This window comes from Anopheles stephensi, chromosome 3, assembly GCF_013141755.1.
Source record: "Anopheles stephensi strain Indian chromosome 3, UCI_ANSTEP_V1.0, whole genome shotgun sequence".
Taxonomy (NCBI): Eukaryota; Metazoa; Arthropoda; class Insecta; order Diptera; family Culicidae; genus Anopheles; species Anopheles stephensi.
The window spans coordinates 39,826,595-39,848,707 of record NC_050203.1 but is presented as its reverse complement, the minus strand read 5'-3'; the positions used below and the strand labels follow the sequence as shown (position 1 = coordinate 39,848,707).

The 22,113-nt window shown below is 47.4% G+C and overlaps 4 protein-coding genes across 14 annotated transcripts in view; 1 reads left to right on the top strand and 3 right to left on the bottom strand.

The window, feature by feature from the left end:
- Window positions 1-703: 703 nt before the first annotated feature.
- On the bottom strand, window positions 704-10,970 carry LOC118511977 (cytochrome b reductase 1). 3 transcript variants are annotated; one of them, XM_036055714.1, is made up of 6 exons: window positions 10,638-10,970; window positions 8,662-8,994; window positions 4,143-4,363; window positions 3,840-4,062; window positions 3,627-3,776; window positions 704-3,525 (listed from the first exon to the last, which is right to left on the bottom strand). In XM_036055714.1, exons 2-6 carry the CDS (start codon window positions 8,778-8,780, stop codon window positions 3,378-3,380), a joined length of 861 nt encoding a protein of 286 aa, XP_035911607.1. In that variant the 5' UTR covers window positions 8,781-8,994; window positions 10,638-10,970; the 3' UTR covers window positions 704-3,377. The 3 variants fall into 3 exon arrangements, with proteins under 3 accessions (XP_035911607.1, XP_035911606.1, XP_035911609.1); XM_036055713.1 differs by lacking the exon at window positions 10,638-10,970 and adding an exon at window positions 9,814-10,108; XM_036055716.1 differs by lacking the exons at window positions 8,662-8,994; window positions 10,638-10,970 and adding an exon at window positions 7,235-7,734.
- Window positions 10,971-11,330: 360 nt separating this feature from the next.
- On the bottom strand, window positions 11,331-14,112 carry LOC118511945 (25S rRNA (cytosine-C(5))-methyltransferase nop2). Its single transcript, XM_036055650.1, has 2 exons — window positions 13,878-14,112; window positions 11,331-13,763 (listed from the first exon to the last, which is right to left on the bottom strand). Exons 1-2 carry the CDS (start codon window positions 13,972-13,974, stop codon window positions 11,443-11,445), a joined length of 2,418 nt encoding a protein of 805 aa, XP_035911543.1. The 5' UTR covers window positions 13,975-14,112; the 3' UTR covers window positions 11,331-11,442.
- A 250-nt stretch (window positions 14,113-14,362) lies between these two features.
- Window positions 14,363-15,612, top strand: LOC118511975 (cytoplasmic tRNA 2-thiolation protein 1). The gene is made up of 2 exons (XM_036055711.1): window positions 14,363-14,511; window positions 14,584-15,612. The coding sequence occupies exons 1-2, from the start codon at window positions 14,464-14,466 to the stop codon at window positions 15,562-15,564; spliced, it is 1,029 nt and encodes a 342-aa protein (XP_035911604.1). The 5' UTR covers window positions 14,363-14,463; the 3' UTR covers window positions 15,565-15,612.
- A 99-nt stretch (window positions 15,613-15,711) lies between these two features.
- The window catches only part of LOC118511937 (Down syndrome cell adhesion molecule-like protein Dscam2), a 44,280-nt gene continuing 37,878 nt past the window's right edge, over window positions 15,712-22,113 (bottom strand). For 8 of the 9 annotated variants that reach the window (XM_036055631.1, XM_036055628.1, XM_036055627.1 and 5 more), the window contains 5 exons: window positions 19,949-20,387; window positions 19,453-19,862; window positions 16,816-17,004; window positions 16,560-16,734; window positions 15,712-16,234 (listed from right to left, as the gene is read on the bottom strand). In XM_036055631.1, the coding sequence (XP_035911524.1) occupies window positions 16,096-16,234; window positions 16,560-16,734; window positions 16,816-17,004; window positions 19,453-19,862; window positions 19,949-20,387 (1,352 nt within the window). In that variant the 3' untranslated portion in view covers window positions 15,712-16,095. Of the gene's footprint in view, window positions 16,235-16,550; window positions 16,735-16,815; window positions 17,005-19,452; window positions 19,863-19,948; window positions 20,388-22,113 lie in introns of all 9 variants that reach the window. The other variant, XM_036055635.1, reaches the window with a different exon arrangement.

Here is a 22,113-nt window from a genome sequence, read left to right as displayed (position 1 = left end):
AAGTCGTCCAAAATTTCACCTAACTGGGGTCAAAAGAGAGAACCTCGGCATCAACATAGATGTGTAGATACGTGAAAGGGGCTTGTCTTCGTCTCGCTGGGCGAAGCTAGGATTGTGTAGAATAGTTGTTGGCCAAATCCTAGTCCACGTTGTTGGAAACAAGAGGTATTCTACTCCAAGAGGTACTTCAGAAGGAGTTTTTGGCACAGTATAGCCGGAAGAATAATTAATGAACAGTAAGAACGATGTGCTCTACGAGCTGTTTGATGATCTCGCCATTGTGCAGCGAATTAGACACCCCAAGCTCCGCTGACCGGTTGTTCACGTGGACAGGGGAAGCAGGATGGACCCAAAGTGAGATGGAGTGATGGCATTCCTCTTCGAAGAGGAACATGTGTTAAAGAGGGGTTTTAGTCCCGTATCTGTAGAAGGACCTTCGGGGAGCCGTTAGAAGGACGAACTCTACGGGCTGTACGGTGACTCGCTAGTGCAGTCTTTTTTAGCTGTCTTCTAGAGGAGACCCGGTGGTAGACCCAAATCGAGATGGAGTAATGACGTTGATGCGTTCGCATGCGTCGATCGCTCAGCGGTTCAAAGGATTTCTGCCAAGGCCTGATAAGTAAGTGTTCACATTCTCCGCCTCGTTTGGAACGATTTTTCGAATGTTTTAGTAAGCCAGCCGCCGAATGAAAACACCCATCCGTGCACGACGATGTTTTTTCCTACAGATCTTTTATTTTACATATACTTGTGTTTATGTGGTATGAAATGATTTTCCTCAGCTGGTTATTTTGTAACATTTGGCTAGGAAATGAGACGATAGCAAAAATGGTTTGGTTTCCCATCATACTTGTGTGTGAGTGTGTATAAAAAATGTTCGCGTTAGATTAATATGCCGGGTTTTGTTTTTTTTTTTTATCGCTTGCGTTCCCTATTTACCGGTACATCGGTTCGCACCGTACGCTTCCTTCTTATTGCGGGTAATTAAGCTAAACAACGGTTAAACGGGGTTCGAAACATGGTTCACACAAATTTTGAGCACGCCCCACGGGGAACGAACGCTTGTTACGCATCCCTAAATGTAAAGGTACTGCACAACTTAGGTACGGAGAGAATGGAATACACAAAATATGCTTACGAGTGCCCTCTAGTTATATACGCTGGCCCGTCGTCTAATTGTACTGTTTCAATCGGATGGTAATTTTTCGCTTTGCTGTTGTAAAGTGTTGCTTATCATTTGATTGCTGTTGGTTTTTGCTGCTGCTGCTGCTACATTCCTCCTGTTCCTCCGACTAATTGTAAGTGTAGTAATAGAAGTGGTAGTTGTAGTAGTAGTAGAAATAGTATTAAAAGTGTGGTTTGGTCTGCCATCTGCACTGGCGTTGGCGCCAGCGTCCTTGCAACGTCGCGTATGGCTCAGGGATGGGAACGTAACGGTCCAAACATAACGATGAAACGATAACATAACAAGTTCGATGTCGCAAAAGTACAACAATACCCAAAACCGCCTCGCTGAACGAGCGAGCTGAATGAGCTATGACAAAATGTACGTTAGAAGGGGGCATTTTTTGTTTGTTGCTGCTGTTGTTTCGTTTAAACTACATAAATACGATTTAAAGTTTGGATTACATCGCTCACTAGTTGCGTTTTGTCGCTAATATATATTTGCTTTCGATTTGTTTGTTCCTTCTTGAAATGTAATGTCGCTACACGTGTTCGCTTCCCGTCCGAACCATGAGCAGCACACTATGTAACAAGAAGAGAGATGGTTCGCAAACACTTGGTGGGTTTTTTTTCTGTTTTCCTTGCACGTCTCCACGTCAGATCTATCGCATTCGGGTTTGGCTAATGTTGGGCCCATTCTTGTACGCGATCGTGGTGATGGTTTGCCGCGAGCCAGATGTTTGATTTTGCTTTACAACTTTACGTTACGTTACGAACCAATCAATTCTGTTACCTTCCATCCTTTTTTTTAAAGTTAATACATTATGTTTGTTTGAACACACATTTTCTTTAAATATATGCATATGATTTTTGTGGGTTTTCTCCTCCCTTTTACCAGTTGTCGTGTTTATTTGACCGTTTGCTCTAAAATCGATTTGTGGCTGCTTTTCCTCTTTCTCTGTATACCAGCACGCGTCCGCTCAGTAGGCGAGCTGCACGGAGGAGCACGCGCTTTATTAAGGGGGATTAAATTTATCCTAAACTATTTGTTGAAATCCCGATGGTTCGTTTGATTGATTCGTTTTCGATAAATAGGTAAAGGTTCAATTCCGTCCTCCTCAAACCATGAGCAATTGTTCATATAGTCGGGTGAGCGATAATGCAACGATAGCAAGAAAGGAATCGAACGAAACATTTTTGGCAAGCGCAGCACACAACCGTCTCCGTGGGGAGAATCCTTATGCGTATGCGCTCTGTAAACCACTCGTTGGCACTACCATTGTTTTACGTGGGGATTTGGGGGATAATTTTTTCTGTTTTCATTTATTTAGCTTACATACTACGCTCCTTGCTTCTTCCTCGGCCACACACGACACGTCTATCTTTGCGCTAGCGATCAGATCGTCTACTGGTCAGTTGTTCACTACTTGTAGCTGACGAATATGGGTTGCTTTTTTTTTGTTGAAGAAATTGTATCATTGTATTTTAGTGGTTAAATGGTATAAGTCGATGCTGCTGCTGCTGCTGCTTGACTTCGATTTCGCTTGACTTTGATTCGTTCGAGTATGTGTTTGGGGGACGATTAGCGTTGGCGCATTCAGATCGCGAAATCGTTTGTGGTTGGTTGCTTTTCACTTTTCAATCTTCGTTTTAGAGCGTAATTAATTTAATGGAGCAAAAGCTTTGAAGATAAACGTGCCGTTTGGGGATACTGCAATAAATAACGTTCATCAACAATTTTCCTGTTTGCTTGTGGCTGTTGGCGCAAACGCCAACCAATAAACTATCGGCAAGAGGAAACAAATTTTAAAACAACAAAACACTTTTTTAGCATTTCTTAACTCTTTTTCTTTGCACTTTACAATACATGGTATGGTGTAGGAATGATGACTGTTGATAAAAATCGTTGCACCACCTTGCGTCGCACGATCGGTGTAAACTAAATGTAAATACGGGTTTTATTAACTATTCTTCGATCCATAAATAGACGACATTGCGGCGATGTCGATTTGCGCTTACTTTGCGTTTGACAACGCGTTAATTTGAATTCATCATCATCCCCTTCGCTCGCCGCCTCGGTTTCGCCGCCGACTTGCATCGATTGTGTTTTGGCGGGGTGGGCCTTCGATCCTTTTTGTTTTGGAATCGTATATTATTTAATCCGATCATTATTAGCACATATATTTAAAAAACACACACACACGATTGCTTGCTTAGATACGTTCCGTGACGTAAACCTTGCAGTTGGCCGGAGAGTTGGAGCGACGCACGGCAAACGGAATGATGATACCGAGCCCGGTCAGGATGACGCCGATCGAGTTCATTATGATGCCCTCCTCGACGGTTTGGGAGTAATTTTCGCTACAACAACAACAACAAAAAACCAGGCAGAGACCAAGTACGGATAAGTGTGGTGATGTGTTTAGCGCCCGGGAGAAAGTCTGACGAAACACGAAACTTACCCGAGTTCAAAGTGAGCCTTCTGGGTCAAACCGGTTACGGCGGTAGCGATGGCGAGCATGAACGTGGCCACACCGAAGCTAGCGTGGATGGGAACCATTGTGGAGCGGAACTTGTAGGTTGCGTTCTCGCAGCACAGCAGAATCAGGAAGCTGTGGAGAGGCAACGCCGTTAGATCGGGATGTTGGGTTCAACCACCCCCCCCCATTACTTACCTAAAGAATCCTAGCACAAATTGGAGCGCAAACAGTCCCATCGTGATCATGCCGAGCCAGGAGTGCAGCGAGTAGAAGTTCGGAATCTGTTGCTGGTTGTGCGAGTCCCAAACAGCCATGAAGCCGATCACTATGCAGGGGATCGAGCAGGCATGGAAGAAGGTATGGCACAGCTTCACGATCAAATGCGAGCAGCATCGGCAGATTCGGTAGAGCAGAATAGCTGAAATGGGAAGTTAACCACCCCCGAACACAGAGTTTAGTGTGGTGCTGGATCAGCTGCAGAGCTAAACGTTAACGTACAGAATCCTGACAGCGTGATGTAGCCACCGATCATGAGCACTGGGTGGAGGTTGAACTGTAGCTTCGGGTCGTCCATGTTGAAGCCCTTCCGGTAGTAGATCGTCCAGAAGATGGTCAGCACCGAGGCTGCGATGAGCAGGATCGACGAAACGACCACCACCAGTATGTACTCGAACCATGCGCCACAGTTCCAGACGCGATCATCGTCGTCGTCATATCTCCTGCGGGCGATCGGTGGAGGACCAGAAAAGAAAGGTTAGGATTGGTGTGGCCCTCGGGGGGAGTTGCTAATTGAGTTACAGCGTGCTAGCGCGATTAGTGAAGGAGAATGAAATTATAATCTTCCCCCAGCAACCTTTGCCCTTCCCTGAGATGGTCCTGCATGGCGTCGCAATAGAGCACCGCTTCCTGCGCGTGCGGGTACTCTGAAGTTCTGGCCCGACGGAAGGGAACTGGTGGAATCTGGTGTGTCGGGGGAACATCATGAGGGTCGGTTTGAATACGGTGTGGACGCAGAGACCGAAGAGAGACATCCTGTTTGCTGCTGTTGGTCCGGTGAATCAACTTTGCCGATGCTTGTGCCCTCGACTGGGAGTTGTCGCGAAGAGGTCAATTTAGTTAATTGGCCCCAGACGACGTCGGCGTGAAAGAGACGCATCCACGGCGCTGCTCATTTAACGAGTTCCAATAGGAACAAGTGGGTGGATGCGTCCGCACCGGAGCGTCGGCTTCATTGCGATTCAGCGGACCTCACAGCCCAACGTTTTCAATTTCTCAACAGCAGCAGCAACAGCAGCTCGTTGTTCGGCTCGATTTGCGACTGGTTTTCCCTTTCCTTCTAGTGTTACACACAAAATGACACTGTTTTGGCCTGTTTTTTTTTGTGCCGTTGTTGTTACCAGTAAATAGGCAACTGTAAACTTGATGCCCATCCATCTCGAATTGTCGCCAACGGTCGTGGGCCAAACACGCCGTCGTCGACGGGGCGCGGACATCGAGGGACGCTTGGCGCGCGATAAAATGACACGATAATTAAAGCAACGAGCAATCATCAACGGGCAGCAGCAGGGTGTAGGATCACCCGGAGGTTTATCTGCGTGACAGTAACGGTCCATCTGTGGGACCAGGAGTGGGGATTGCGCATTGCGCCGTGGTCCAGCGTTAAGCTGAGGGGCCGCGTGTGCGTGTGTAAGATTGCGTCGTTTTTATGACACTTTTGGCTGTGGGAGTGATGTTTAATGTAAGCCGTTTATGTTTTTGGGCAGCGATTACCTAGCACGGACACGGCACCATTTTCATGCCGCCTTAATTTACAATCGTGCTAAACGATCACACGGTACTTGTCTGGTGCGGGAGCGCTTTATTTGTCCGCAGTTGGCAAATAGATGCGTGACAGAGCCCCGTTGGGCGTTTGTTTAGTATTCGCAATTGTACAGGTGGTGCTGCGCGGTTATGACAGGTCTCGTCTGAATATGCACGAAGATCAAGATCAAAGAAGAGCCCAAATAATTGCAAAACCACATCGTGAGAAGTAGGTGACGCTTCCAGTAGAATAGAGATGCGTTGGATGCTGATGCTATTTGAAAAAGTCGTCACCAAACGAGGAATAATGACGCTCCTGCCATCGTGCATAGTTCTAAACCAATCTAACGTTGCGCATAGTTTCCACCGGAAATGCCTATGATTCGTTCATTAAATGGTGCGGTCCTCCGGCAACTGTGCATGAATATTAATTGCTTGATTTGAATTTTTAATACATGCAACCATCGAGCATCAGATGCCTGCAGCAGGTCCACCTGGAAGCGCGAGCTGGAGTTCTTTGCCCTTGCAGGCTGGCAGGCTGGCGCTCGCTCGGTAATCGGTGGTGCCCTGCCAGAGGGCTCTTGAATGTTGCTTCAAGTTTCAAGACCTCTAGACCTGTTCGTGCGATGTCTGAGAGTGAAAGTAACCTCCACCTTCCGGGCCCTTTCTCCGCCAACCCTTTCCGAGCCTCCGTCAGGCATCTCTTGAGCGAACGGGCGAGAGCGGCCAGGCTGCGTACACCGCGCATCGAGTGCGCAATCTAACTGTGTGCCCGGGTTCCAGGCCCGGGCTCGGTCGGTCGGTGGGTCGGTGGGTGGAAAATCAAACTTGTTTACACGAAGCTGCTCTCTGCTCTGCACTCTAGCCGACCGCAAACGACTGTCCTAATGCTTTCTCTCGTTTCTTTGGAGGGCCGATGCCGTCGTTCCCACCTGTAGAGGAGCAGCACAGGAGAGGGCCTCCTATCATGATCTTCACCGCGTGCTGCGCCATTGCCATCGAGCGTGCTGCCTGGGGAAGGACCGACCTAAGCTGCCGAGTAGTAGGAAAGGTAGGGGGCAAGGCATGATATTTGAATGTGTTTTCCTCGCGGCTTTCCCTCCGGCACTCCGGCACTCGGGCGGTATGGCAGGTTTATTTTCACTTTCTTTTCCTATCAAACCCACCCAGGTCAGCTGCCTCCGCCAGCCGCAGTGGTGGATCGATTCGCGATCGCGCGCACAAACCACCTGGCAGAGGAAAATTGCCCACTTGTGCCACACTCGACACTCCTCGTCCCGTTGGTCCATCAATCCGCGCCGGATGGTGGATTGATGGATGGATGGATGAAACGGTTTTCGGCCATTGGCACACACCGACACACACACGATCAGCAGCGCGCGCGTTTTTTGGTAGGTAAATAGTTTGCCAAGCCAAAGTGTTGGTCGCACACGGGCGTACGAGTTGTGTGGAGTCTGGCATTTTAATTTCTCGTTGCCTTCAATCACTGGGCCACAATCACGGACTCGGCGGAGGCGGTGAACAACAAATCGATATTTTGAAGCCGCGAGATCCACTCACTGCACGTACCCCGGACGCATCGTATTGATTTTAGTTTTTCCTAACATCTGCTGCATCATTTGCAACCACAGTGAGTCATTCACGACAATTACTTTTGTGTTTGCGTTCAACCGTTTGGTGGTGGGTTGTTGGAATGAGCACTACTGCCAGGTCCGAGATGTCACACACGTGACACACGACGTGATGATGGGCAAATGAATTCAACTCCCGGAAAGTAATAACCGTCTTACCCTGCGGTTGTGGTAGAATTTCTCGGCATATTGTGACGACGGCAGACGGCGGCGGCAACACGCGACAAGTCACGCAATCAGAACGGAATGAAACACAAATTCACACTAAACCACTGGCAAGCCGCAGTCGCGTGTCACGGACACTATCACCCGGTGTGTACCCAACTCTCGGGTACGGCTGTAGTTATTTTTGATCAGATCAATAAGGCAACAGCAACCACAAGAGAAGCAACAACAAAAAACCCTCAATTGAAGCAATTTCGATCACAATGCACTTTGAACACACATACGCCCGTCACAGCGGACACTGGGCTCGATTGCAGATCACAGTACTTTGATAAAACAGAACGGAAGGACGGACAATATATGTATGTCCGGGCGCGTGTTCGAAGACCTCAGCGTTGTTGCAGCGTTGCAAATGTGATCAGCATCTCCAGCTTAACTGACTTCAATCTTTGGCTATAACGTTTTATCATCCACACCACCCAACCAAACGCAGCCGAACGGCGTTTCTCTTAAATCTCTCTCTCGCTCTCTTGCGGTGTCGCGCTCTCCTAAGTTTTAAACCCACACAGAGATACAAGCCAACCCATGCGGTCTCAGACCGTTGGAAGCGCTCGCACCCCGAGATCACGACGCAGTTTTTCCAACCGTCGTCGTCGCGATCGCGCTTTACGCTCTGCTCTTTGGGGTTACGATCGAGCAAGAAAGAGAGAAATGGGTTTTGTTGGGAGATTTTTCCCATCATTGGGGGGGGTTTATTTGGTGCATCGGGGAGGATTGCACTGGGGGACGACACTGTTGCACCGAACAGTGTAGCGCACTGGATAGAGACACACGTCGTTGTTGACGGAAGCGTGCAAATGCAATTAGAGGTGACATAAAATGATTCAAGATTCTGGCTCTTTTTTGGAGTCCGTGTACTGCTGGTGAGCTGAATCTTGGAAGGGCGCCACGTGTTACGGACATATGACAGGTCACCAGACATGCTCGTTTGTGTCCAAGACAAGACACTATGTAGACGTTTCGTTCTACACGTCTAAATGGCTAAAGTATACAGACAATTGTCCCTCGACCAAGGAAAGGCATCCGAACGACACAGCAAGACACAGTCACAGGCACTTGATCATAATTGGGATGCTGCAATCGCTCTCGACTAGCCGCTTCTGTGTAACTCAATTCACCATTATTGAAGGTAGAATTTGTCCACTTGTTCAAGATTGGAATCGTGCTGGTGGTGGGTGTACCACAAGTATCTGCCCGCCATTATTATCTTACAAAGAGGATCAAATCCCGGTGCGTAGCGTAAGACGGGAGATAATCAGTACAAGTCTACAGGTCTACATGATAATGCTGGCAAAACCTAAATGATCGAGGTCACTCCAAAGCAAGAGTGTCCCGGGAGTTGGCAGCTGGCGTGTACTTACTTTTCGTCCGGCGGCGGTGGCATATCGTGCTGGCTGGGACTTCTCGGCGGTGTCTTTTCGCTCTCCATCATCGCTAGCGGAGCCTCACAGGGAAGGGGGCTCACCGAGGATCCGTCCATTTTGAGCTTTATTTTGGCGGTTTAATTATTTCACACACACACGTCACAAAAACAGGTACACGTTCGGTGGCAAGTTTTGCTTTGCGTGGAGTTTCTCGCACGTCCGTTGTCCGAGATGCACTGGCTTGAGCGGTTGGAATACACTTTGAAGAAAAGGGGTGAAGTGCTAGTGCTTAAGGAGCTGTCGTCGACCTGCCGAGATAAAGCCTGATACCTGTAAGCAGAGCAGAGAACAGAACCGAGAACACATGTATCGTAGTCGTGTGGCAAGCGAAGATATGTCGTAATCTGGAACACTTGTGAGGCGAGATGGCCAGATTGATGGTGGACAGGCAAGTGTGTGACGGGAGAAGTCGCTTATCATTTGGACGTAAGATAAATTAAATTTAAATTTCTTCATCCACAAATCCTGAGCTAGATTTCATTGCTGTTTCTGTCGGGCACGAGTGGCCCCGACGACGACGACGAGCCTCAAAGAGCAAGAGAAAATTGGAGCGTGAGAGTAGGAAACGGTATGCAAATGTGCATTTGCAACAAGAAGTTGAATCTTCCCGGGCTTGGCGTGTGCAGTGCAGCGGAAGAAGTAGCGAGTGTGACGCCCTAAGCGAGAGAGGCCTCCGTGGGGCATCCTTCCACTTCCCGTGGACACTGTTCTGAACCACACCGTATTCACTCGTAACCTCCAGCAATAGCCCGAGCGTCCTGCTGGCGCACCCTACAACCTGTTTACCAGCCGTATTGCGCGCCAATCGATACCAGGCCCTAGCAAAACCCGTGTCCCAGGAGTGGCATCCGGAACAGTGCTGCCACTTCTTTGTTTATCTCACTCAAATCCTGGTGCGTAGCAGCAGCAGCGTCGGTCCTCACCGAGCCGTTTGAAACTTGTGCGTGCTGCGTCAAATTTTGGAACGCACGCGGGAAAACTCGACCACACACGGCAGGCCAGCAGCTTCTAGCACACGGCCAGCACCATCGGAGCACAGCAATTTGTTGATTTTAATTAATAAATCACAGAAACACGGTGACACACTACCTGGGATGGCCCGCTGAGATGCGTACACAGTTGCCCTTTGCTACTCCCTTTTGCTCTGAGGGCGGAAAAACTGCCAAAAAATGGTACGCGGACGATTAACAAGAGAAAAGCAGCCGAGTTTTCCGCACGCGTGTGAGTGTGTGTGTGTATGCGAGCGGGAGAGTAAATCTCTTCTCACGCACACGCACACACTGCCAACTGCTGCTCCAATTACTATTGCTGGCGCGAGAGGGATGAAACAGCGTTGTATTGTTGCATCCGCGCGGAGAAAACCCTCCAGCGCGAGGGAGCTTTTACTCTGGGGCAAACCTCTCGCGGAAGCTGTGCCCAATCGCGTATTGCGCGGATGCTGCGAGCCTACTTGGATTGCGTTTATTTACTTTTGCATTTAAATTATTCAAAAGCTGTTACTTCAGGCGTGTTCGAGTGAGCACAATTGTTCCTGGGCAGAGTCCGGAATCACCACACTTGAGACGTGAGCTATGTGTGTGAGCCAGTTAGTTCGTTCTGGGCGCAACTGAACCGCCGGGATGTAGAATGTCGTTTTTCGGGTTTTGTTTTTAACACATATCGGCTATTCTTCTTTCAACACCTTCACGGTATCGGTACGATCGTGCTCCGTAGCTGCTGGTCGGATGCAACAACCGCACGAAATAACAACTTCAAATTCAATTATACTTGCCCAGGAGAAAGAAAAAAAAAAACACCCCTATCCGTATAGTCTGGCCGGCAAGGGAATATGACGGGAAATATTTCGATTCAATAATGCAAACGGTCTTCAGTAACTGCTGGGAAGGGTCCGGGAGCTTAAATAATTAAAATACCTTCGCACGTTTCGCTTCAAAAGAAAAACTGGAACTGGAACTGGAGGTCCGTGTGGTTGGCTTGTGTCGCTCTAACTGCTGTTCGCACATTGCCACGAATGTCGTGTGAGCTCTTGTGGTTTTGTCGCATCGAGAGTGTCTTCTGAGTTTGATTTGCCTTACGAATAGCCTCACCAGCAGTTTCAGATCAAATGAATCGGTCAAGAATTTGGATCGACCGAGAAAGCATGGGGAGACTCGGAACTCGGATTTGCTGGCAAGGATAGTTGGCGTGCTGATTAACCGTCGAGTGGGCTAGTTTTGCTCTTCCAGAACTTCGTCCTTACTCGGGAGAGACTAACGCTCGACCAAACTGAACCCCGAGAACGGAGAGATTGTGATTGTTTACTACGGCTGTGTTGCGAGTGTGCGAGAGTGGGCATGAACGCTCGTTTTCGGCGAGCGAGCGCGGACATGGTGTTAACGCCCTTTTTGTAGTATCCATGCGTAAAAGGATGGCGCTTGTTGTGGGAGATTCGCTTCAACACGTGTTTGGGTGACTGCACTATTTATACCAACCTTCGGAAGTTGGAAATAAGGGTGGAAGGACGGACGGGCGGCAGTCGTTTCCCTTTAATGGTTCGTTGCTAGAGAAACGGAACTTTGGGGTTTTAACGCTAGAAGAAGGCGCCAACCAAGATTGACCGCATCGCATCGGTTGTTGAAGGTATTACTTTTATTTTATTCCTACCAAAAAGGAATACACCGGATGATAAACCAAGTAGTAATATAATCTAATTATTTGTTAGATACATTTTTTTGCTGCTTACTTTCCCTTTCTTACCTTCCCCACCTTCTTCTTTAATCCGCCCTGTTGAACTCCACCGGCCGCCACCTTCTTCGTGCCGTTGGTTTTACTTTGTCCCGGACCAAACTTTTTCCCGTTCTGTCCTTGCGCTTGCTGTAGTTTCTTTTTCAAACGTATCGCTTCCTCCGCTTCTCGGACCTCCGTCTTCTTCGCCGGCACTGGTCGCTGTTGCTTGCCGCCGTTCACCGAAGGCTGCTGTTTCGAATCGCCACTTACAGGTGTATCCTCCGCTTTCGCGCTTGATGCATCCGTTTGTGGTGGTTTGCTCTTTTTAGTTCCCTTCTTGACGTTGGTTGGCTTCTGGAACACTTTCACGACATGGTTCGTATCCTCCCGCTGTGCCTTACGCTCCTCGAGAATGTCCTTGTAGTACCAGTCGCGCTTGTCAATCTTTTTCGGGAGTTTCATTTCCTCTTCCTGCTCGTCCTGCACCTCGTCCTCCACCGGTTCGCCAGACACGCTCTTGGGAATGGCATCGGAGAATTTCTGCAGCTTCGCCACGAAGAATCCGTCCAGGTTGTGCGTGTGGGGGTAGAATCGGCGGGTCAGCTTCATCATCGGATGAAACCGGTGGGCACCGTAGCGCGTCATACCCTCGACACCGAAATCGAGCCCGGTCGGCACGAGGCGCACGTTGCGTCTTTTCAGCGCAAAATCGATAACCCATTCGTTTTCCTGCGGTAGGATGGAACAGGTCGAGTAAACCAAATACCCACCGGTGGACGAGGTGGACGACAGACAGTCGATTGCGGTGAGCAGCAGACGTCGCTGCAGATTGTAGCACCGTTGCACGTCAATGTCGGTTTTGGTCGCTTTCACGCTCGGATCCTTCGATATGACGCCGGACCCGGTGCAGGGCGCATCAAGCAGAACGCGGTCGAAACCCTTCATGATGTCGGCGTACTTGATACCGTCCACGCACGTGATGATCGCGTTCTGTATGCCCAGACGATGGAAGTTTCCCAGCACCGCCTGTAAACGCTCCTTGTTCGCATCGTTCACGAACAGACAGCCCGTGTTCTTCATCAATGCGGCAATGTGGGAACTTTTGCCACCCGGCGCAGCACACATATCCAGTATGCGTTCGTTTTCTTCCGGAGCTAGTGCCATCACGGGCAGCAGGCTGGAGCCGCCCTGCAGCATGTAGTGTCCGGCGAGATACTCTGGCGTAGCGCCCAGCGGAACCTGTGACGAGTACACGACCAGACCTTCCTTCGACCACTTTCCGATGGGGTCAAGATTGATGCCACGATTGATCAGCGATTGCGCCAAATCACGGCGACGAGTCTTCAGGCTGTTTGTACGGATTGTGACGGGGCGCTGTAATTCCGACGCTTCGAGAAACTCGAGCAGCTCGTTGGGTGAAAAGATGTCCATGAGCAAGCCCATGAAATAATCGTTGTAAGAGTAGTACAAGCACAGATCCTTGCGCAAAAGGTCGATGTACTCGCAGCGAGAGCGTTCTGGATCGCGGTTCGCCGAGAAATCGGACAGCACTCCGATCACATCTTTGATGCGAATGTGCACATCCTGAAGGTTGGTCGTTTGGGCAAGCTCTTCATCAGTTGGGAACACAAAGCGTTCGCGATTCACAGCAGCTTCTGCCATTTCCTCATCAGCTTCCTTCTGTTCCTGGGCCATCCGTTTCTTAAGCTTCTTGTTCGCCGCTTCGATCGGAAGCATATCATCATCTTCCTCCATTTCCTCATCGTCCTCGTCCTCGTCCTCGTCCTCGTCACTCTCGTCGCCGTCGTCCTCCTCGCCATCTTCCTCTTCCTCACCCAGCTCCTCTTTATCCTCATAATCATCTTCTTCGCCATCGACGCTCTCTGCATCCTCCCCATCCTCCTCCTCTTCCACATCGCTGTCTACATCCTCCTCGTCCTCGTCCGAATCGCTCTCCTCGTCAGATTCAGCTTGTTGCAGAAACTTTTTCATCTGGCTTTTCTTTACCGGTACTTTACCTTTCACTACCGGTCGCTCATCTTCGTCCATTTCGTTGTCACTATCGAACAGGTTGCGGCCCTTCTCACCTCCATTCTGATGGCCATTGGACGCGACGGACTGGGGTTTGCCCTTCTGACCTAGCTGTTGATACTTCTGACGGCTTTTCTCTACGTTGAATATTTCGGCCGGATCGAACGTATTGTTGACGACAGCTTTCGTCGCTTTCTGTACCGATTTCTTCTTCTTTTGCTCCTCTTTCAGCTTTTGTTTTGTAATCTCGCGCTTCTTGAGCCGTTGTTTTTGATGGCGAGACAGTTTCTTGTTCTCCTCACCTAGAAATAAGCAAGCATGCATTAGTTTCCCATATAGCGCGGGCTAGAGAGATGCGATACGCTGATGCCGGACGTGCCAAGCACACACCGTCCCAGCCACTTGGCGGTACGCACTTTCCTCCTTGCTGAACTGGAACACCGGTTCTGCTTGTTTGCGGGCTTTTCGGCCCGGCCCTTTCTTTGGCCTCTCGAGATTTACTTTACGGCCCATCCTCTAAATTGTTACGGAAGTCTAAAAATTCACAAGGCAAACACGGTGAGTGGATGAACTAAGTTAAAGGTACATTAAAAACGTGCACGATGTTTGTTCAACACGAGGTTTGCGGCTATTTGACACTTCAGTCGGCACAGTGTGGCTGCTTCATCGCATCGCTCGACATGAATATAGCGATGAAAATTTACTGCTTCGGAATGGCTAGATAATCCAAATGGTTTTAGGGTTAACCGCATACAATATTTATTTTTGGTGATAATCAATTTAAAAACCATACCACATCTACCTTTTTAAATGTTGTTTTATTTTGTTTCTCACGCAGGCATATTCGAGAAATTCATTTGACAGCAAACGTCACTTTGCAAGGGGTAGGAATGTATCGAATGCTGCTGTTGTATCACCGACTGTAATGTAAACAATAACAAATACCACACTTGCTCGTCCGTTTGCACCTGATTTCTTCGATTCATTGTATTGAGAAACAAAATGCCTGTCCCTTGTCGTAGCGGTTGCGGTCGTAAAGCATTTATGCGGGTGAGGTTCTGTAAATGACGGCGGAAAACATTGTTTTACAAGACATTTTGTGTGTGTGTGTCCCCTTTGCAGCGACCGAAAACCGGAGATGTTCTCTGCAAGGATTGTTTCTTTCTGGCATTCGAGACCGAAATACACAACACCATTCAACAGGAGCAGTTGTTTCGACCCGGGCAAAAGGTAGCGATTGCGGCCAGCGGAGGCAAGGACAGCACAGTGCTAGCGCACGTAATGAACACGCTGAACACGCGGTACAATTACGGTCTGGATCTGGTGCTGCTTTCCATCGACGAAGGAATAACCGGGTACCGAGATGACAGTCTAAAAACGGTCGCACAGAACCGAGACGATTATGGTATGCAGCTACGTGTACTTTCCTACCAGGAGCTGTACGGTTGGACGATGGATCGTATAGTGGGGGAAATAGGGCGCAGCAATAACTGTACGTTCTGTGGTGTGTTCCGGCGACAGGCGCTGGACCGTGGAGCCCGTCTGATGGAGGTCGATTGTGTGGCGACGGGGCACAATGCGGACGATATTGCGGAGACCGTCATCATGAACATACTCCGCGGTGACACAGCACGATTACGCCGATGTTGTGATATAAAAACGGGATCGAAGGAAGCTGACACAATCCCACGGGTGAAACCGCTAAAGTATAGCTACGAGAAGGAGATCGTAATGTACGCACATTTCAAGAAGCTGGTATACTTTTCGACCGAGTGTGTATTTGCCCCGAACGCTTACCGTGGCCATGCGCGGGCGTTTTTGAAAGACCTCGAGAAGGTGCGACCGTCGGCGATCATGGACATCATTCATGCAGGTGAGCAGCTACAGATCAAGGGCACGGTAAAGAAACCAGTACGCGGTGTCTGTGGCCGGTGCGGGTTCGTATCGTCTCAGCAACCGTGCAAAGCTTGCGTGTTGCTTGAGGGGCTAAACCGTGGACTGCCAAAGCTGGGAATTGGCAAGAAATCCAAGGGCGATCGAATGGTCGCGCTACAGGAGCAACAGTTGCGCGAGAAAGCTCATCTGGTAAAGAACGACTTTTAACATCGAGTTTACTGTAATACACGGAAAGGAGTGGTTGGGTAACAACAACTTCATAAAGCCTTTGATTTGACTCCTAATTGAGAAAGTGAACCGCGAATTCCTAAGTCCTGGTTTCGGATTTTAATAATTGAACCTTTCAGCATCTTATCATCGACTTACATTCAATGTAAAACAAAAACCGTTTATTCAACTGTAATGAAGTTATAAAAATCTCATGATGTGGGTATTGTGCTACAATAACGACAATAGTTTGCTCTACGCTACGGGAAACTACACTGCTGACGATGGGTGATGGGTTTGGCCGTCGAAACCGGCCCAACACATACTGTTCGATATGGAGCGGTGGTGAAGGGATCGGCATTGATAAGCTACTATCAGTACCGTGCGGGATCGGATTGGAACGGGAAACGAGGATCCAGGGCACGTTTCTGCAATCACCAGAAGACAGAAAGATGGAGATAGAGAGATAGAGACAGAGACAGAGAGATAGAGAAGTGAGAGTCAGTTGGCTGGAAAGGTTTGCGATTCGTTCTATCTCGTCGACGACTTGCACTCGTCCTGCCGTATAGCCTTTTCCATGGCTCGCTGTACCTCGAGATCTAGTGCCCGCTCGCGATCACTTTCCGTTTCGCTAAACTCGGCCGCTGTCACGTAGGTCTTATTGTGGTATCTACAAACGAAGCCAAAAGGCGATTACTAGTATGCGGTCGGCTGGCGCGGCCAGCAAGAGTGTACCGTCGATGGGTGGCCAGTGTTCCAAATCCAAGGTTTATGTTTGTGGTTTTGTTTATGGATTTTGGTATGGCATAGAAGGGTGGTCAATTTTGAGTTCGGGAGACGTTACTGCAGTGACGTCGCTTCGTCATAAGGGTCAATGGGGACGCGGCCGACACAGAATGACGCGGCCGCAGTATACTACGTGCGATGCGTTGCAGTAGGGCTCCCTTTTTTCTTTTGGTTAGATTTTGGATCTGAGATTTAGGTACCTGAACTACCTGTGCGTACTTGAAGATGGTTGCATATCGAGGCAATGATTGTCCTTTGTCCGCAGCTGATGCCCAAAGTGCCCTTTCGCGGAGGCCTGCACGTGGCGCGGCGTGTTGGCCCGATGATCTCTCACCGGCGACAGTTCCTTGATGGATTCTGTACTGGATTCGTGGTGCAGTATATCTGTAACAGACAGCGGGACAGAGGTCATTTATCATCAAAAGAACTGAGCGGAGAGCGGTTGAAAGGACGTCGATCGTTTACTTGAACAGGGTGTTTTCGATGGTATCCTAAAGGTGGGTGCGTTCGAGAATTCGTTGATGGGGCTGCTGCTGTCCGACTCGGAGTAGTTGCTTGGGCCGAAATTGCGCTGGCCCATCCGCCGCAACGCGCCTTCGTCCCACTTGGAAGCGATGGATTTCGTCGAGCTTGGCATATTTATTGGCGTTTCGTCTGCAACACAAATCAATGAATTTATTCATACGTTTAGGATTCTGCTACTACAGGATTACCGGTGGCGCCATAGAAATATTACCATAAGGAATATTTCTTTGTATTTTTATTTATATTTAACGAACTTGTCAGCCACGTGGGTATGACAAAGAATTCTAAAATCTATTTATCCTAATCCTATATCGAACCCTAAACTATCAAAGTTCCAATGATGTTGATCAGGTCATAAACAATACACAAAAAAAATCACAGACAAAAACAAAAGGAAACATGGGAGGGAATAAATAAAAACCATTCAAAATGAAGGGGTAGGGTGGTAAGGGAGCATTCATTCGGCCAACTAGTTGCCTATCAGTAATCCAAGTAAACATTTTTTGCACTCTCTTAATTCGTGCGGATAAGGTGGTAATGGATGGGTTCTACACCACACTGGCTTATCCAAGTGTTGGGGGCACAAGGCCACAATACAGGGTTTTTAGGCACAGTAGTTCGTACAACTCTGAGGTGAGCCATCTGATCAAATCCACAGTTCTTAGGGACCGAGTTAACAATGTCCAGGGTAGGAGCATGGAAGAGCACCCAAACATCACGGACAACTGCGACGCGTTTATTGGACAATCATTGAATGCAAAATTACAATGCCGTGGCAGTGTTGAGCGCAAAAAGGAAATAACACAACACATGGGGTTATACAGGAGAAGAAAGTTCACGGAGCACAAGGAAGATAGAGAGTTGATAGAGAATTATAAGAAAAAACAGGCTGAAGAGCAATTCATATGGAGAACAATTTTAGGATCATCTGTAAAAGGCAGATGACCATGATGGCGGGACAAACATCATTAACAAACTGGAGGAATGGTAGAGGACTCAAAATACTTCCCTGGGAGACACCAGATAGGCAAGGGAAACTGTATGATTGAGCACTACCAATCATAACTCTTGCAATGCGATTGGACAGATATGACGACAACCAATCAGTAGCATCAATGTAAAAACTAAGATTTTTTAGCTTGGCTAGTAGACGACCATGACACACTCGATCAAATGCGACCTGAAAATCGGTACAGATGGTATTGACCTGACTCCCTTAAGCAAGTTTGAGGAAACATACGAAACACAGGTTAGAAGGTTCGTGGTCGTAGAACGGCCAGACTAAAACCCATGTTGAGCAGGGCTAATTCAGTATTTGCACTGAGAAAGCAGCGCTACAAAGGATCACTGATTCAAATAGCTTTGCACGATAGCGCATAAAGACGATATGCCCCGATAATTGGTGACAATGGATCGTGATCCTTTTCTGAAAATATGTAAAAGCCAGCTTTATTTCAAAGCGTTCGAAAAGTTAAAGGCTCCAGTGCAGTAGTAAAAAGCTTGGCTAGGACAGACACCAAGTCGGAATGACATTGTTTTAAGATAGAAGCAGGAATATCGTCAGGTGCAGGAATGAAGGAAGGCACTTCGTCTTTAGAAGTGTCGAGAATACAAGATTTTAACTAACGATGAGCAAGTATAAATCAATCATATTTGCTGGTATAACCAAGGCTCTGGACAAACAAAGATTGGTCAGAAATAGGCGCAAAAAAAACCTTTCTTAAGTCATCTACGAAATTGCGCAGCAACTTCGAAATATACTAGACCAGATCAACTTAAAATTCCTTGTTGTGAGAGGTTAGTTTGATATCATGGTTGCAGGCCGAATCTTAGAACAGCCATGCCAAACAAAAAAATCCATTTGATTTGCAAGCAACATTCAGGGCAGTTTGGCTATAAAATACAATATCTGCATCGATGCAAGAACCTATTGACTCAGACGTTGAAGTTTAGCTATCATAAATGTCGCCGTGTGTTTGTTGATTGGAGTTTCCAGCAGTTTTTGGAAATAAATCCAGGATTTGCTCGCATTTCTGTTGCAAACTGTAGGTTCAAACACAAATACATTTTTGTCTGGTCATACTTGGGACAGGACCGATTTACTAGAGGTTCACTAAGTCACAAGGTATCTCTAGAACGCTTCAAGATCTCCAGATGAGCGTTTTAGGGTTGTCTACCAACAAACGACGACTCTCCATGAACTTTCACGATGACACGACTGACTCTCGATATGTTGACTTCACATACCCGTGGTGACAACTGCGAGGTAAACTCATATCACCAAGATTGTGTGGTTTATTCCTGCTAGACGTTTTTTTCTTTTATTTTGGAGGTTCGGTGACTGAGACGGTGGTCTGCACAAGAAAGAATCGGATATCAAATCTCAGCTCGACCGTCTTGCTAGACACGAACGTTTCCCAGGTCTAAGCCAATAAGTGGCGAGTTACTGGTGCTCTTAAAACGTTCATTGAACATGTCCTTCAGCGAGATGCAGCTCGATTTATGCACCAGAGTCATGCAAAATTTGACCTCCCAAACACACCAAGCAAAGTCTTAGTGGATACGCATTTCACTCACCTGTATTGTAAAACTGTTGCTTGTGCCAGCTCGACTTGCCCTTGATATGTCCTGGCATTCCGTGGCCCGTACTCTCCAGCAGTGGGTAGGCAGTAGCGTTTAAGTCACACTCCGGATGTCCGAAGGTGCGGAACTGCAGCGAATAGTCTATATTGGAGGGGTTCAGACTTCTCGGCTCCTTGCACAACCTGCCGGTGCTTGCGTTGAACGTGGCATAAGGCGAAATTTCGTACATCTCCGAGTTTTCCTCCTTGTTGATCACCTTGACCGGCGATGCACTGTACACCTGCTGGTTGCGTATGTTTTCCGACTGCTCCTTCATGCTCAGATCGGCCGACAGTGTTTGGGTGCTGTACCGATCGGAATTGTTGGTGAAGCACAGAATGCCACGATACTTTGCCCCAACGACGCTTGAATGTAGAAGAAAAAAATTAAATGGCGGCCATTGATACCCACAGCAGTTGAATCCGAACACACGGTTGAAACTGCTACTTACAGACTTAAAACGACCACAATGATGGTGACAATCATCACGGTCGACTGGAGCCATTGGAACTCCTCCTGCTGCAACAGATCCGTGTCGTTATTCTCCTCCGGGATCGCCTTATACTCCGGTGGCGGAATCTTTTCGCCCGACGGGGTCAGTGTGGCAAAGTTGTACTGAGCCATCGTTTTGCCTGCATCGTTGTTGGAGGTGATTTTCAGCTCGTACCATGTGGCCGGCACAAAGTCACAGAACGAGATACTGCCATTGGTATGCTGATCACTGCCGGACAGATCGGACGACACTATCGTCCAGAATGGGGTGTGCAGGCGACGATATTCGATGGAAAAGTGCGATATTGGGCAGCCTCCGTTCAGCCAGGAAGTGAGAAATAGATTCAAGCAGCTCGAGTTGGTATTGAACAGCTCCCGCTCTTCCGGGATGTGTGGAGCTTCATGAATAAAGAAACATGAAGGGATATCGTATTAATAGAACATTCACGGTGGAGATACAAATATCGCTGCACAGGAGGGATGGCATGGGCATGGGTCTTTGTTGTTCATAAGGAACGGTCGTCTTGGTTAGATAGCTGGATGCACAAAAGCAAGACTAGTAAATTTCGAGAGAATCGCGATAACATGTAATCTACCACTAAGACCAAAAGGGACAATTGTTCGATTAGCTTAGAACCATGGGATGAAAGAAGAGTCAGCAACACCAAGCATCACAAAAATGTTAAAAAAAAGCAATGGTAACGAAATCATATTAAGAGCCCTTCCCTGTCGAATGTAGGGTGGTATAGTAGGAAAGCCCGAAATCAAATCCCACTTGAACGGTTTTCGCATCAAAATTAAGTGTACAAAGCCAGCCACTGCTGTAAACAGGCGACATTGACGCAAACTTCCGATCAACATCTTTGGTAACGTTTGCTTTGAACCGTCGTTCAGGTAACTTTCTATTTCAATTGGCTCAGCAACGCAACTCAAATTGATGGAAGTTTCGTTAATTAAGAAGTTTCCTTTTTCCTTTTCTAATTATCGACCGCGAGTGTTGACGGCATGGTCGTTGCGTTTGTTGAAACCTTGAAATGGTGTTCTTAGCTCGTAGATAAAGACACACAAATCAACAATCAACTGTTAATGGTAGATTGAAACTTTTCAAATTATAAATCAATACACTTGATGGCAATATTTGTGACGTGTTTAAGGACACGATAGAAAGAACCTTTAATTAGGACATATTCTGTACAATTTAGTAGTTTAATGTCATTTGAAGAATATCCTTAATTTAAATGTAATATTCCCGTAGTGAGGACTGACTATCCAACTACGTGGTATAATTTATTCTAGTAAGTCAGAGATGGCAGAGAGGCATGCGCTCGTTAGGCCAAGAAGAAAGAGAGATAGAGACGTCCACCAGAATGGCCAGCGCATTGGATTGGTAGGATCGAATACTTCTTAAATTTTGTTCTTAAACTGACCACGAAGGGAGTGAGTATGTAAGCGTAATAGTCATTCGTTGCAGGGTTGTAAATATGAAATAAAATAAAATATAAAATGAGATAAGATAAACAATAGAACAAAGCTTCTGCTGTTTAGCTTAACGGTCTGCTAAGTGATCATGTAATGGCCTAATAGACAAGACTCTAAAGAACTGCTACAATCCCTTAATTTGATAAGTTTAATGTGAAAGTGAAGCTTTTTTGGGAGAGACATGATCAATCATCGATGCAGCACAACTTTTTGAAACATTTTCTCACAGTTGGTTTATTTACTGCCATCAGCAACTGGGCGCCTCCATCGCTAAACAGACTGACGCAACCGGGTACTACGATTGAATTCTGCTGGACTAGCATTATTACTAAATTTGATGAATTGATTGATTGATTGATTTGATTCAACCTATGTTATTTAACACTTAAAACACACTTTACAGAATCACATTTTCAGGTTTTTCGAAATTGTCTTCTTGTTTAGAAAGGTAGAGACCGAGAACGCATGTCAGGTTAGTGACTTAACAAGTTTGTTCAATCTTCTTATTTTTCTCCTCTATCTAGGTTATTTGTAGAAGAGGGTCGTCCACCACCTCTCTATTAATAAAAACTTAAGCAGGAAAACTTTACGTTACATTACGTAAAAAAACTATGTTAAGAAAGCCAGAATAGGCCGGCCAGGAGA

Bases quoted from the DNA above. Each gene is read 5' to 3' on its own strand.
- LOC118511977 (XM_036055714.1), bottom strand. From the start codon at position 8,780: ATGGACGGATCCTCGGTGAGCCCCCTTCCCTGTGAGGCTCCGCTAGCG. The intron at 3,777-3,839 runs GTAAGTAATGGG...GCCTCTCCACAG, and splicing joins TTTGTGCTAGGATTCTTTAG to CTTCCTGATTCTGCTGTGCT. The intron at 3,526-3,626 runs GTAAGTTTCGTG...TTGTTGTTGTAG, and splicing joins AAGGCTCACTTTGAACTCGG to CGAAAATTACTCCCAAACCG.
- LOC118511945 (XM_036055650.1), bottom strand. From the start codon at position 13,974: ATGGGCCGTAAAGTAAATCTCGAGAGGCCAAAGAAAGGGCCGGGCCGA. The intron at 13,764-13,877 runs GTGCGTACCGCC...GCTTATTTCTAG, and splicing joins CCAGTTCAGCAAGGAGGAAA to GTGAGGAGAACAAGAAACTG.
- LOC118511975 (XM_036055711.1), top strand. From the start codon at position 14,464: ATGCCTGTCCCTTGTCGTAGCGGTTGCGGTCGTAAAGCATTTATGCGG. The intron at 14,512-14,583 runs GTGAGGTTCTGT...TCCCCTTTGCAG, and splicing joins GTCGTAAAGCATTTATGCGG to CGACCGAAAACCGGAGATGT.